Raw genomic sequence first — 14,540 nt, 5'->3', positions numbered from 1 at the left:
TGAATCAGTCAGCCAGAGTTCAAGAAATGTAAACACATTTTTAGATAGGAGACTGAAAAATTGCTTAAGACTTCTCCATTTCTTGGGTTAAAACCCTGGTAATTTACTGAGGTCCGAGCTGTCAAGGAGGAGACACAACTCAAACTGCATTCCTGGGAGATAAAGCAATGGGGGTGGTAAAACTTTCTCCCTGAACCATGTGGCAGAATCTACCCCTCTTATCAAGTTGAAGAAACTGACCCATCAACCAATGCAGGCAACTGGCTGTGAACACAGGCCTAGTTCTTTCCCATTATTCCGGAGCTGGTGTGTACATTCACAGACTACAGACGACACAGCTTCCAGGCCTGCCTGAAACTGGGAGCTCAGAGTCTTTCTGTGATGAACATTTCTGCCACGAAAGAGATAAACAGAAAACACATTCTTTCCCTGGCCGCCCACCATCAGGCCTGAGTAGATTTTCAAACGCTAGCATTAATCTAGCCACAGGCTTTTAGCAAGGAGATAGCATTCCCACCAGATAATCAGGCAGTTTCAGAGATGACCCTTACTAGATGGGGTCTCATCCCAAACCTCTTCTGCCTTCTTCAAATCATGGGATCCTTCAGCAAACACTCAAAACTTGAAAAGGAGGAAAGAGCATCTGATGCTAGCATGGAATATGGGTGCCTTAAAACTTCTATTTCAGCCTATGTTGGCCATGTTTAATTCCCAAGTTGTTTATTGTTTTAAATAAAAATGAAACATAGTCATATTCCCATTGTTTCAGAATATTTATTTCCCTTGGTATAGGATGCTCATCTGATATCAAAATAGAGACTGAACTCCAGAAAGTCACCTTATCAGACACAGTGGACCACCTAATTCCTTCCTAGATGCGTGTCAGGGCTTGTGAGAGAACATCAGACCTGCAGGCGCCAAAGTGGCCAAACATTTGGTAGGTACAAGGGCAGGAGCTATCGAAAGTGCTGGCAGGAGCCTCTAAGTTATGTGTAGGGTCTTTTTCCACACATACCATTTCTGAGCCACGAGTACCTTTTGACCACTAGTGTGCACTCATAGAACTCCCCCCCATAACTTTCAGTAGTTCATCATTGAGGAGGGGATGTATCCATTGCCAAACAGATCTCAGAAAGTACCTTTGCCTTCTCACAGCTTTGCATGTGGACTTGCAGCAGAAGCCAATGGGAGGAGGCCTAAAAGTCAGCCTCTGTACCTTCATGGTTTTGTATTTTTGGTCGAAAATGGAAAATGCAAATTCCAGGTTGTTAAAAAAAATTCTTCCCAGTAGAAAATAACCATAAAAGGAAGGATAATTCTGGTCCCTTTACATAGCCCTGCTGATCTTTCCTTCTTTACTTTATATAATAAGACTCAAGATGCCTATGACCTGTAGAGCTTTCATCAGTCTTGATGTCTTGAGTCTGTTTGTTTAATGCAGGAGATCAGGACCAAATCTTGAGTCTGTTTGTTTAATGCAGGAGATCAGGACCAAAGATGGCCTTTTGGTATTGTCATCATCAAATTATTGGAACAAGATTTAAGACCTTGTTTATGCTACACATTTTCACTTTAAATCTTCCTGGTTGAGGAGGAGGGTGAGATGGGCATATCAAACAGTTGCTTAAGACCTGAGAAAGTCTCCAGCCTAAAGACATACCCCAGGGAGCTCTATTAAAGGAGCCAAGTAGATCTAGAAGATATGAGTCAGTCTGAATTTAAATATGGAAATGCCTCGTAAATACAAGGACAATATTTTTCTTCCAATTTGGAATAACTTCTTTTACTTACTTATATCTTCTTAGACCAAGGCTTGCTCAGTCTCAAGAGTCTAGCTTTGGGAACACCAACTTCTCTCAAAAGTTCATAAATTATTTTTTATGGAGAGGTCCAAAGGTACGTGGCAGTTTACCAAGCCCCAAATAGAAGGAAAGCTAGATGACGGAATTGAAATTCGAGTTGTGTAGCAATAAAATATCAACTACACGAGAAACCCTCCAATCGATATACATCATAGGATTAATAAGGATACCTGTAGTGGAAGATGGTATGGAAGAAGGGAATTCAAAAAAGAGGCTGAAGGTAGAGCTACATACAAAGCAGCCAACCAATTCAATTCAGTATTCTGCAGAAAATATTGTTCTTGGTCACTTGCTCTCAAACAAATGCAGATATCTGGTCTCCCAGCCTCTGATCTTACCCCCTTCAATCCATTCTCTACATAGCCGGGAGAGTCATTTCTCTAAAATAAAAATCTGGTTATGTCAGTTTCTGTGTAAACAGGATCTCACAATCTTTAGGATAAATTCCTTAGTTGCTGCTTATGGGCCTTCATGATCTGGCTACAGCCTACCCCACCAGCTGTCTTTCTCACTACTTCCTCCCCTACATGTACCTTGGGGTCCAGGCATTACAGGCTGCTTACATTTCTCCCATGCCACCATGTTCTCTAACCTTGATATGGTCCTTTTCCCTGGAGCATTCTTTCCTCTTTTCTACTTGGCTAGTTCCTACATATATCCTTAGAAACTCAGCTTAGGTGTCCTCTCCTTCCAAAAGCCTTCCTAAACTCTAGGCTGAGTTAGCCTGTGCTCATCCATAGCTCTCAGCACACTCCACTACTGTGGATGACTTTAAGGCATGGACTTCATCTCTAAACTGAATCCTTATGCCCAGCACATTATTTGGCATTAGTAGATGGTCAACCACTGTTTCCTGAGTGAATGAATGAGCAATCTTTATGTGCTCTGTAAAACAGACACACTAATTCTTTCTATCGGACATGTTCTGATGCTGGTGTCTTCATTAATTTTCAAATGAGTAATTGCTAGGAATGAAGGCAACAGCAAATGTAAATCCTTAGGCCACAGGGAGATGTGTGAAAGAAGCAAGAGAGAAGCAGGAGGAAAAATATCCTTAAGAAAAGCCTCATGCTTCTTTATGGTCTTTTTGATGAGAAGATAACACAAATGTCTGAAGAGTGATGAAACAGAAGACAGTAGTTATGGATTACTAGTTAATAAAAGTTATTTTTTGATCACTCTGACAGAACAAAACTTAATATTCTCAACTTTATTATAGTTGAGAAATATAGCTGATATATACACACAGACATCTTGAAATCCATACCAGCTTTAAAATGCATTGTGCTGGGCTTCCCTGGTGGCGCAATGGTTGAGAGTCCGCCTGCTGATGCAGGGGACACGGGTTCGTGCCCCGGTCCGGGAAGATCCCACATGCCGCAGAGTGGCATGACTTCACTGCTTGAGCAAGGTCCTGATTCCTCATGCATATCATACACTAAATGGACAGTGGATCCTGGCTTTAGGAGGGACACATCCTGAGAGTTTCAAGAGTCCTTAGATTTGTGAATATCACTAGCGTGTATTCATATGACCAGTAAAACTAAAGTAGAAATGAAAAAGGAGGGGGAGTTCTTCAGACTCTTAATGAGTTGATAGATAAAGGATTAGAGTGATTTATAAAACTATTTTTTGGCAGAGAATCATCAAATTGTTAGACCATTTTCTCTTAATTCCATCACCAGTCCCAGAAATTGGCCTACTTTATAGGGCCATTAAAAATAGAATCGGGATGGGGGTGGGGAGGAGGGATAAATTGTGAGATTGGGGCTGACATATACATATTACTATATATAAAATAGATAACTAACAATAACCTGCTCTACAGCACAGGGAGCTCTACTCAGTACTCTATAATGGCCTACATGGGAAAAGAATCTTAAAAAAAAACGAAAAACAAAAACAGAAGTAGAGTCATAGATGTGGAAACAAATGTAATGGTTACCAGGACATGGGGGTGGGGGGAGATAAATTGGGAGGTTGGGATTGACATATACACACTACTATATGTAAAATAGATAACTAATAACATACTATACAGCATAGGGAACTCTACTCAATACTTTGTAATGGCCTACATGGGAAAAGAATCTAAAAAAAGAGCAGATATATGTATATGTATAACTGATTCACTTTGCTGTATACGTGAAACTAACACAACATTGTAAATCAACTATACTCCAATAAAAATTTTTTTAAAAATCAATGTTCTTCTTTTTAAAAAATAACTTCACAAGAGCTCTTGCACATGTAACAGTGAATACAGACCACAACGCTGAGGTTGGCTGGGTGTATTCACTAGCTTAGTGATGGTCTTCTCTCTCCCAGCCTTGCCATATCTATGATTTGACTTCCTGCCTCCGTAAAATGACAAATTGTATGTGTCTCTGACTTCTGAAGTCATTGCAAATAGTCAAAACTGGCTTTCAAGTCCACAAATACCCAAGTCTGCCATCTATATAATTTTAAAAAAATTCTATCATTTTTATCTGAAAATATTCCTTGAGGCGGAGATCAAGATTGCAGAATAGAAGGACGTGGAGCTTACCTCCTCCCACAAATACATCAAAAATACATGTAATGTGAAACAATTCTCACAGACTACCTACTGAAAATATTCCTTAAGAACAAAAGACCAAAAAGAAAACAAAAAGTTGTAAAAGCTCTATAGATTCCAATGAAGAGATGTTTTAAACTGCTCTTTCAAGAAGAACTACAATCCTGCAGCCTGTAGAACAAAAACCACATTCACAGAAAGACAAGATGAAAAAGCAGAGGGCTATGTACCAGATGAAGGAACAAGATAAGACCCCAGAAAAACAACTAAATGAAGTGGAGATAGGCAACCTTCCAGAAAAAGAATTCAGAATAATGATAGTGAAGATGATCCAGGACCTCGGAAAAAGAATGGAGGCAAAGATCGAGAAGATGCAAGAAATGTTTAACAAAGACCTAGAAGAATTCAAGAACAAACAAACAGAGATGAACAATACAATAACTGAAATGAAAACTACACAAGAAGGAATCAATAGCAGAATAACTGAGGCAGAAGAACGGATAAGTGACCTGGAAGACAGAATGGTGGAATTCACTGCTGCGGAACAGAATAAAGAAAAAACAATGAAAAGAAATGAAGACAGCCTAAGAGAGCTCTGGGACAACACTAAACACAACAACATTTGCATTATAGGGGTCCCAGAAGGAGAAGAGAGAGAGAAAGGACCCGAGAAAATATCTGAAGAGATTATAGTTGAAAACTTCCCTAACATGGGAAAGGAAATAGCCACCCAAGTCCAGGAAGCGCAGAGAGTCCCATATAGGATAAACCCAAGGAGAAACACGCCGAGACACATAATAATCAAATTGTCTTTAATCAAAAATTAAAGACAAAGAAAAATTATTGAAAGCAGCAAGGAAAAAACAACATATAACATACAAGGGAACTCCCATAAGGTTAACAGCTGATTTCTCAGTAGAAATTCTACAAGCCAGAAGGGAGTGGCATGATATACTTAAAGTGATGAAAGGGAAGAACCTACAACCAAGATTATTCTACCCGGCAAGTATCTCATTCAGATTCGATGGAGAAATCAAAAGCTTTACAGACAAGCAAAAGCTAAGAGAATTCAGCACCACCAAACCAGCTCTACAACAAATGCTAAAGGAACTTCTCTAAGTGGGAAACACAAGAGAAGAAAAGGACCTACAAAAGCAAACCCAAAACAATTAAGAAAATGGTCATAGGAACATACATAGGGATAATTACCTTAAACGTGAATGGATTAAATGCTCCAACCAAATGACACAGGCTTGCTGAATGGATACAAAAGCAAGACCCATGTATATGCTGTCTCCAAGAGACCCACTTCAGACCTAGGGACACATACAGACTGAAAGTGAGAGGATGGAAAAAGATATTCCATGCAAATGGAAATCAAAAGAAAGCTGGAGTAGCAATACTCATATCAGATAAAATAGACTTTAAAATAAAGAATGTTACAAGAGACAAGGAAGGACACTACATAATGATAAAGGGATCAATCCAAGAAGAAGATATAACAATTATAAATATATATGCACCCAATATAGGAGCACCTCAATACATAAAGCAACTGCTAACAGCTATAAAAGAGGAAATCGACAGTAACACAATAATAGTGGGGGACATTAACACCTCACTTACACCAATGGACACATCATCCAAAATGAAAATAAATAAGGAAACAGAAGCTTTAAATGACACAATAGACCAGATCGATTTAATTGATAATTATAGGTCATTCCATCAAAAAACAGCAGATTACACTTTCTTCTCAAGTGCACACAGAACATTCTTCAGGATAGATCATGTCTTCAGTCACAAATCAAGCTTCAATAAATTTAAGAAAATTGAAATCATATCAAGCATCTTTTCTGACCACAATGCTATGAGATTAGAAATCAATTACAGGGAAAAAAAACATAAAAACACAAACACCTGGAGGCTAAACAATACGTTACTAAATAACCAAGAGGTCACTGAAGAAATCAAAGAGGAAATCAAAAAATACCTAGAGACAAATGACAATGAAAACACGACGATCCAAAGCCTATGGGATGCAGCAAAAGCAGTTCTAAGAGGGAAGTTTATAGCTATACAAGCCAACCTCAAGAAACAAGAAAAATCTCAGATAAACAATCTAACCTTACACCTAAAGGAACTAGAGAAAGAAGAACAAACAAAACCCAAAGTTAGCAGAAGGAAAGAAAGATCAGAGCAGAAATAAATGAAATAGAAACAAAGAAAATAATAGCAAAGATCAATAAAACTAAAAGCTGGTTCTTTGAGAAGATAAACAAAATTGATATATCATTAGCCAGACTCATCAAGAAAAGGAGGAAGAGTACTCAAATCAATAAAATTAGAAATGAAAAAGGAGAAGTTACAACAGACACTGCAGAAATACAAAGCATCCTAAGAGACTACTACAAGCAACTCTATGCCAATAAAATGGACAGCCTGGAAGAAATGGACAAATTCTTAGAAAGGTATAACCTTCCAAGACTGAACCAGGAAGAAATAGAAAATATGAACAGACCAATCACAAGTAATGAAATTGAAACTGTCATTAAAAATCTTCCAACAAACAAAAGTCCAGCACCAGATGGCTTCACAGGTGAATTCTATCAAACATTTAGAGAAGAGGTAACACCCATACTTCTCAAACTCTTCCAAAAAATTGCAGAGGAAGGAACACTCCCAAACTCATTCTATGAGGCCACCATCACCCTGATCCGAAAACCAGACAAAGATACTACAAAAAAAAGAAAATTACAGACCAATATCACTGAGGAATATAGATGCAAAAATCCTCAACAAAATACTAGCAAACAGAATCCAACAACACATTAAAAGGATCATACACCATGATCAAGTGGGATTTATCCCAGGGATGCAAGGATTCTTCAGTATATGCAAATCAATCAATGTGATACACCATATTAACAAGTTGAAGAAGAAAAACCATTTAATTATCTCAATAGATGCAGAAAAAGCTTTTGACAAAATTCAACACCCATTTATGATAAAAACTTTCCAGAAAGTGGGCATAGAGGGAACCTACCTCAACATAATAAAGGCCATATACAACAAACCCACAGCAAACATCATTCTGAATGCTGAAAAACTGAAAGCATTTCCTCAAAGATCAGGAACGAGACAAGGAGGACCTAATGAAACTTAAAAGCTTTTGCAGGGGCTTCCCTGGTGGCGCAGTGGTTGAGAGTCTGCCTGCTGATGCAGGGGACACGGGTTCATGTCTCGGTCTGGGAAGATCCCACATGCTGCGGAGCAGCTAGGCCCGTGAGCCATGGCCGCTGAGCCTGCGCTTCCGGAGCCTGTGCTCCACAACGGGAGAGGCCACAACAGTGAGAGGCCTGCGTACCACAAAAAAAAAAAAAAAAAAAAAGCTTTTGCACAGTAAAGGAAACCATAAACAAGATGAAAAGAAAACCCTCAGAATGGGAGAAAATATTTGCAAATGAATCAACAGACAGAAGATTAATCTCCAAAATATATAAACAGCTCATGGAGCTCAATATTAAAGAAACAAACAACCCAATCCAAAAATGGGCAGAAGACCTAAATAGACATTTCTCCAAAGAAGACATACAGGTGGCCAAGAAGCACATGAAAAGCTGTTCAGCATCACTTATTATTAGAGAAATGCAAATGGAAACTACAATGAGGTATCACCTCACACCAGTTAGAATGGGCATCATCAGAAAATCTACAAACAACAAATGCTGGAGAGGGTGTGGAGAAAAGGGAACCCTCTTGCACTGTTGGTGGGAATGCAAATTGGTAACAGCCACTATGGAGAACAGTATGGAGGTTCCTTAGAAAACTAAAAATAGAATTACCATGTGACCCAGCAATCCCACTCCTGGGCATATACCCAGAGCAAACCATAATTCAAAAAGACATGCACCCCAATGTTCATTGCAGCACTATTTACAATAGCCAGGTCATGGAAGCAACCTAAATCCTCATCGACAGATGAACAGATAAAGAAGAAGTGGTACATATATACAATGGAATATTACTCAGCCATAAAAAGGAAGAAAATTGGGTCATTTGTTGAGACGTGGATGGATCTAGAGACTGTCATACAGAGTGAAGTAAGTCAGAAAGAGAAAAACAAATATCGTATATTAACACATATACGTGGAACCTAGAAAAATGGTACAGATAAACTGGTTTGCAGGGCGGAAACTGAGACACAGATGTAGAAAACAAATGTATGGACACCAAGGGGGGAAAGTGTCGGGGGGGCGGTGGTGGTGGTGTGATGAATTTGGCGATTGGGGTTGACATGTATACACTGATGTGTATAAAACTGATGACTAATAACCTGCTGTATAAAAAAAAAAAAAAAAAATCCAAGGGGAAAGTGAAGTGTAGAGAGGTGTTGAGTTGTGATCCCCTGGAAGACTGTTGGAAGATTCTCTGTCTCCTATTCTCTCTGTCGTGTGTGTGTGTGTGTGTGTGTGTGTGTGTGTGTGTGTTTGTGCGTATGTGCTTGTTTGAGGGTCTTCTAAATATCTAAATTTAAAAATAAATAAATAAATAGCTCTTTGAACTCAATTCCAGGGGGTATCTGGTATTTTCAGAGTAGTGTTATATCCATTTTCTTACAAACAAATAGGGAGTGTTAAAGCTCAGAGATGTAAGAATTTTTTGTTAAGGTCTTTGAGCAAATCAAGGGAACAGATAAATTTCCTCTATTCTAAGCCCTGCAGCAGGTATTCTGTGCTTCTATGGGTAGTCCCATTGCAATGGGGAGTTATTTAATAGATACAGATTTTCAGTTTTGCAAGATGAAAGAGTTCTGGAGACTGGCTACACAGCAACATGAATCTACTGAACACTACTGAACCATACACTTAAAAATTGTTAAGATGGCAAATTTTACCTTATGTGTATTTTACCACAATTAAAAAAAAGATGTTAGGGGATAGGAGGAGATGAGGAATTATGCTCCAGGCAAAGGGAACTGTGTGTTCAAAAGCTTGGAAATGAGAAAGAGATTTGCATTAGCCCAAGGTCGTTTAGTTACTAGGAGTAGAGAAGACAAGGAAGAAAAGTTTTATTTCCCTTTCCTGGATATAAAGCTTGCCATGGGGCAATTCTGAAATAGCTCAAGTTTGTCTTTGTCACTTTACCATTTCCCTTTATGTTCTTTTCTCTGTGTGCCTCTTTTTCCATATAGCTAATATTCTTCTGTTCATACAAGCCCTCCAGGGTACCCCAACAGGCAGGTATGTTTCAACCCTTAAGACTCCACTTACTCCCAAATTATCCACCTCTGTTCCCATCCCGTCAGAATTTTTAGTCCCTCAGAGCAGCTCTTCTCAGCTAGGTTACAAGAGGACAGCCATCTGATTCAATACATTTTTACTGAAGTGTGAATGATTGTTAGCTTCTCAGAAGTATCAGCTTTTTAAGAGACTACTTCAGAATTCAAAGTGAATCTATTATTAGTGAGACTTTAATAGGAGAATGAAGTGAAATTGTAACATTTTCAGCCATATTAGGAAGGATATTTTTGGTCTGGAGAGCTACCCTGTAAACAGGCCTATCTGGCTTGATAATCTGTCTGAGGAGTTTGGTTCTTCCAAATTGTTTCTACTGGGTTTCAGCTTCTCCCCATATCTCTAAAAGTTGCAAATCATTTTCAGTGTTACCCACAAAAGGGTGTCTGATGCTAAGTAAGGGGAATTGGAGGGACAAAAGGATGTGCAACATAAGTCATTTATGAGTATGAGTTATTATGAAATCAGGAACTTCCTAAAGTCTCACATATTGTCAGATGGAAACAGGTGCCTGTTTATTATTTTTTAATTTTATTGAAGTATAGTTGATTTACAATGTTATGTTCATTTCTGCTGTACAGGAAAGTGATTTGGTTTTTTGTGTATATATATATATATATTCTTTTTCATATTCTTTTCCATTATGGTTCATCACAGGATATCGAATACAGTTCTCTGTGCTGTACAGTAGGACCTTGTTGTTTATCCATCCTATATATAATAGTTTGCATCTGCTAATCTCAAACCTCCAATCCTCCACCCCCAACACCGCCATCCCTTGGCAACCACAGGTCTGTTCTCTGTATCTGTGAGTCTGGGAAACGTCCCTGTTTAGATTGATGTCACCATGCATAGTGGTAAAAATGTAGGTTTCTACGGTTCAAATCCCAGCTTCACCACTTAGTTGTGTGACCTTGGGCTAGTTCCTTAACCTCTCTGAGCCACACTGTCCTAGATGAAAAGTGAGGATAATAATAGAATTTACCTCATATCATTGCAATGAGGATGAAGTGAATTAATGAATGTAAAACACTCAGCACAATGTTTGGCATGAAGATAGATAGCAATGATAGTTATCATCATCATCGTCATATCTTTCGCTGGTGGGCTCCTATTAAGAGCTGCTCCGGCCCAGTTCTAGCCAACAAGTGAGAATGAACAGAAATGACCCTGAAACTCTTCGTACCACGGTCAGGATGTCCACCCAAGGAGAATGATGAGAGGGGTAACGCAGAATGCTGGGCTCCCAAGTATTTCTCTGCTTACAGATTTTGAGATTGGCAAGCATTTGATGGTGCCCTCTCTCCTTCTAGTTTTGCAGTCTCTAGCAAAACCAGTGCCCTCCACCCAGCTCTGGCTCCAGCCCTCGATCTGTGACCTTGTTTCCTGTTGCTATAGCAGGTCTCTCATGCAGGATTCATCATTGCCTGCCCCAAAATAAGCAGTGAGGAAGACCACACACATTTCTCTATTAATGAAAGACTATTTTTAGGAGTGAGAGAAAGTCTTTACATAGTTTGTCCTTTACCCCTGGTTTGAAGCAGAAGCAGCAGTGGCAGTAGGTGGAGGATGAGCTACACTCTCATCTTGTGCTTATTTCTCCATGGGGGAAATGAAATTGCAAAGGAACCTTGGACGAGGCAGAACTGGCCTCAGTCCTCCATTTAGAATACAAGCCCGAGAGTCTTTTCCAGATAGCTTTCTAGTTTGTGGATGTGCAGTTTGAACTGTACACAACTCTGGGAGACAATGCTCACTTCATTACAATGTGAGTTATGCACGGTATGATCTGCGAAACCCACAGGACATCTCTGCAAGTTCTCCTTCCGGGGCCAGCTCAGCACAGGCATTTGGGTCGGCTTTTCTTCTTTCTCAGACCACAGCACACGGGGCTGCCCATGAGTAACTCTTGAGGATACTCCATTTCTCAGGCTCTCCAAGAAATGAATCTTCTTTCCTACTTATTAGTATATTTGGGGAGAAATTGTGTGTTTCTGGAGGTCTGGGTATGAAATAATATGTATGTGAGTCAAATAACATAGAGGAGAAGTAGAGGTGACTCTGTTGGGGAGAATCTTACCTTTCAGAAGATGTTGAATACTAGACTCCTCCTCTCCACGGCTGGTATTTGAATTGACAGAGTCACAGGCTGAAAAACAATAAGGGTTTTACCTGAGAGTGTGGAAAAGTCTTGAAAAAGAGCTATTCCTTACCCCAAGACGGGGAAAACAAAGTGGATGGCTTGATGCCTAAGCCTCATAATGAATTAGATAGTTTTGAAAACCTTTAGATGCTATCATGGAGGGAAGGTTGATCTAGGATTTAAAATCTAGGATTTTATTTATTATAAGATGTTTAAGGGTGAAACCCTGCAGGTACTGTGATGCTTAAGTTCTGAGAGGAGAACTTTTGACAGAACAAGAGCATGAAAGAGTTAATGCCTGACACCCACTGTGAGGAGATGTCCAGATTTGAACAGGAGATGTGCTGCGGGACCCCAGCGCATGCAGCGATGGGGGGAGATGACAGACAAACGTGAGGAGCCCCTGCTTCCAGCTGTAGCGCAAATTCAAGGGTTGGACCAGGGAGACAGGAGGGATTCTAGCCCATCTGATTCTAGCCAGAAAGATAGGCTTTTGCACAGCCCTGATGAATTTTTTTTGCAATCTCTTAGAGTCACTTTTGATGAGAATCGTTCTCCTAGCTGTCCTTGTCCGTCAAAAGGAACACTAGTTAAAATAATGCTGTTTTAATGGCTGAGGAGAATTAGGATGACAGACCAGAGAAAGATAGTTAGGGGTGAGGTAATAGATAGCAAGGAGATCAGCTGAGTGAATCTGAAATGGAGGAATGGCTGTTTTTTTTTTTTTTTTGCAGTGCGCGGGCCTCTCACTGTTGTGGCCTCTCCCATTGTGGAGCACAGGCTCCGGACGCGCAGGCTCAGCGGCCATAGCTCACGGGCCCAGCCGCTCCGTGGCATGTGGGATCTTCCCGGACCGGGGCACGATCCCATGTCCCCTGTATCAGCAGGCAGACTCTCAACCACTGCGCCACCAGGGAAGCCCAAGAGGTATGACTTTTAATGAGAAATTTGGTGTTTGCGTGTGTATGTCAGACAGACAGAGGTATGAGACATCAAGGAGATAGAAATAGGGAGGAAAAAGGTCAGAGGGAATCAAATATATCTGAAAAAGATTTTGAGATCTAACTATCCCCCCAGCTCACTTCCAAGTACATGTATGTATGTATGTGTATATATTTACGCTTCATCATCTCATTAATGATAATACATATACTAGAGACATTGCCAAAAAAGAATGTTTGGTTTTACTGATTTGCTAAAGTGGGGGGCTTGGAGAAGCCTGCTCCTGGGTGCTTTCCCACCTTCATGTGCACACAAGCAGCCATGTGCACACATGTAACTTAGGCTGAGCAGGGCAACTTGGGATTCTGAGAACCAACACTGGAGAGAGAAAAAGCCATAATTAGTGTTAATTGTTGACCTTACAGTTCAAGAATAGATGCTCTGGAGAATGGGAAAGGAGAACAAACATTAATTATTGAGTAGGGACCTTGGAGACAGACACTCTGGATTAAAAAGAGAGAGATAAATTGCATAATGAATGCTAATTTTCCCTCAAAGAATTGAGTGGTCGGTGGTTGGAAGGGAAAAAGAGGCTAAAACAATCATGAAAGAGAAAGCTCAATGTGTGTCAGGGTGAGAGGGTGCAGGAGGGTTATACAAACACTCTCCATCACTGCTTACTGCTTTGCCTCTTCCTTACAGCTCCCAAGTATTTGCTATCAGGCTTTTCCTTAGAACTCGTATTATTAACCACAGTTGTGGGTAAATACTGCTGGGGAGCTCAGCCACTTCCCCAAGAGCACATAAGCCTGAAAACAGCCACAGTGCATGACAAGCTGAGAGGCACTCAGCACTGGAATTTATGTTTTATGTGTGTCGGTGGGAGTTTGACTTTAAGTAAAAGGAGTACTGGAGCTGAGTGCCACATGGGAGAGGGCTGTGGTCCTGTGTGTGCCGCCGTGGGGTAACTCGGGCTCCAAGGCCTTGACTGTTGTTTTATCTTAATTATTGTACACAAGACACCCCGAAAGTCATCCTCTTAGCTGAAAGTGAAAACAGAAAAATGGTAGTTTGAGTAGAAAATTGGAGATGAGAATTGTAGCCAATTTTGTAAAGAGACACTATAAACAGGTTTGTCACTGGTTGCTCAGAGTGCTGGGTGGGCTCCCCACATCCAGTCGGCAGCCCTGGGGATTATCCCTTTGCCGCGTCTCCTGCGTCTGCCCACTGCCTTCCATCCAGGCCCTGGTCAGCTGCTGTCTGGATGATTCTACAGTAGCCTGAGCACTCGGCCTTTTCTCTTGCCTATTCCTGGCACACAGGGTGGGTTGCATGACATCCTTCCTCAAGCACCTGTGACTTCTTGTTGCCTAAAAGGCGGCATTTCAGCTCTATCCTGGCACACAAGGCCTTCCCTGGCCTGGTCCTGGCCTGCCTTTCAGCCCCATCTCCCCCCATGAAGCCCCCGCACGGGGCATTCTTACAGGCTACTCATCATTTCCCGCATGGACTCTGCTTTCTTATCTCTTTGCCTTTGTTCATGCTGGTCCCTCAGCTGGTCATGTCTTTCTCTCTTCTCTGTTTATCCACTTTACCAGTTTCTTTCTCTGTTTTATTTTTTATTTATTTTTTACTTTTGGCTGCACTGGGTCTTAGTTGCGGCATGTGGGATCTTTTAGTTGCAGCATGCGATTTCTTAGTTGCACCATGCATGCGGGATCTAGTTCCCCAACCAGGGA

At 40.6% G+C, this 14,540-nt stretch overlaps 1 protein-coding gene across 1 annotated transcript in view; it reads right to left on the bottom strand.

Moving 5' to 3' along the window:
• The window catches only part of KIAA2012 (KIAA2012 ortholog), a 116,293-nt gene that overhangs the window by 58,206 nt on the left and 43,547 nt on the right, over window positions 1–14,540 (bottom strand). The window contains exon 12 of the mRNA XM_065880791.1: window positions 11,797–11,865. Within this exon, the coding sequence (XP_065736863.1) occupies window positions 11,797–11,865 (69 nt within the window). The remainder of the gene's footprint in view (window positions 1–11,796; window positions 11,866–14,540) is intronic.

Source organism: Phocoena phocoena, chromosome 7 (assembly GCF_963924675.1).
Source record: "Phocoena phocoena chromosome 7, mPhoPho1.1, whole genome shotgun sequence".
NCBI lineage: Eukaryota > Metazoa > Chordata > Mammalia > Artiodactyla > Phocoenidae > Phocoena > Phocoena phocoena.
The sequence above is the reverse complement of the archived record's forward strand: the minus strand, read 5'-3'. Positions and strand labels throughout refer to the sequence as shown.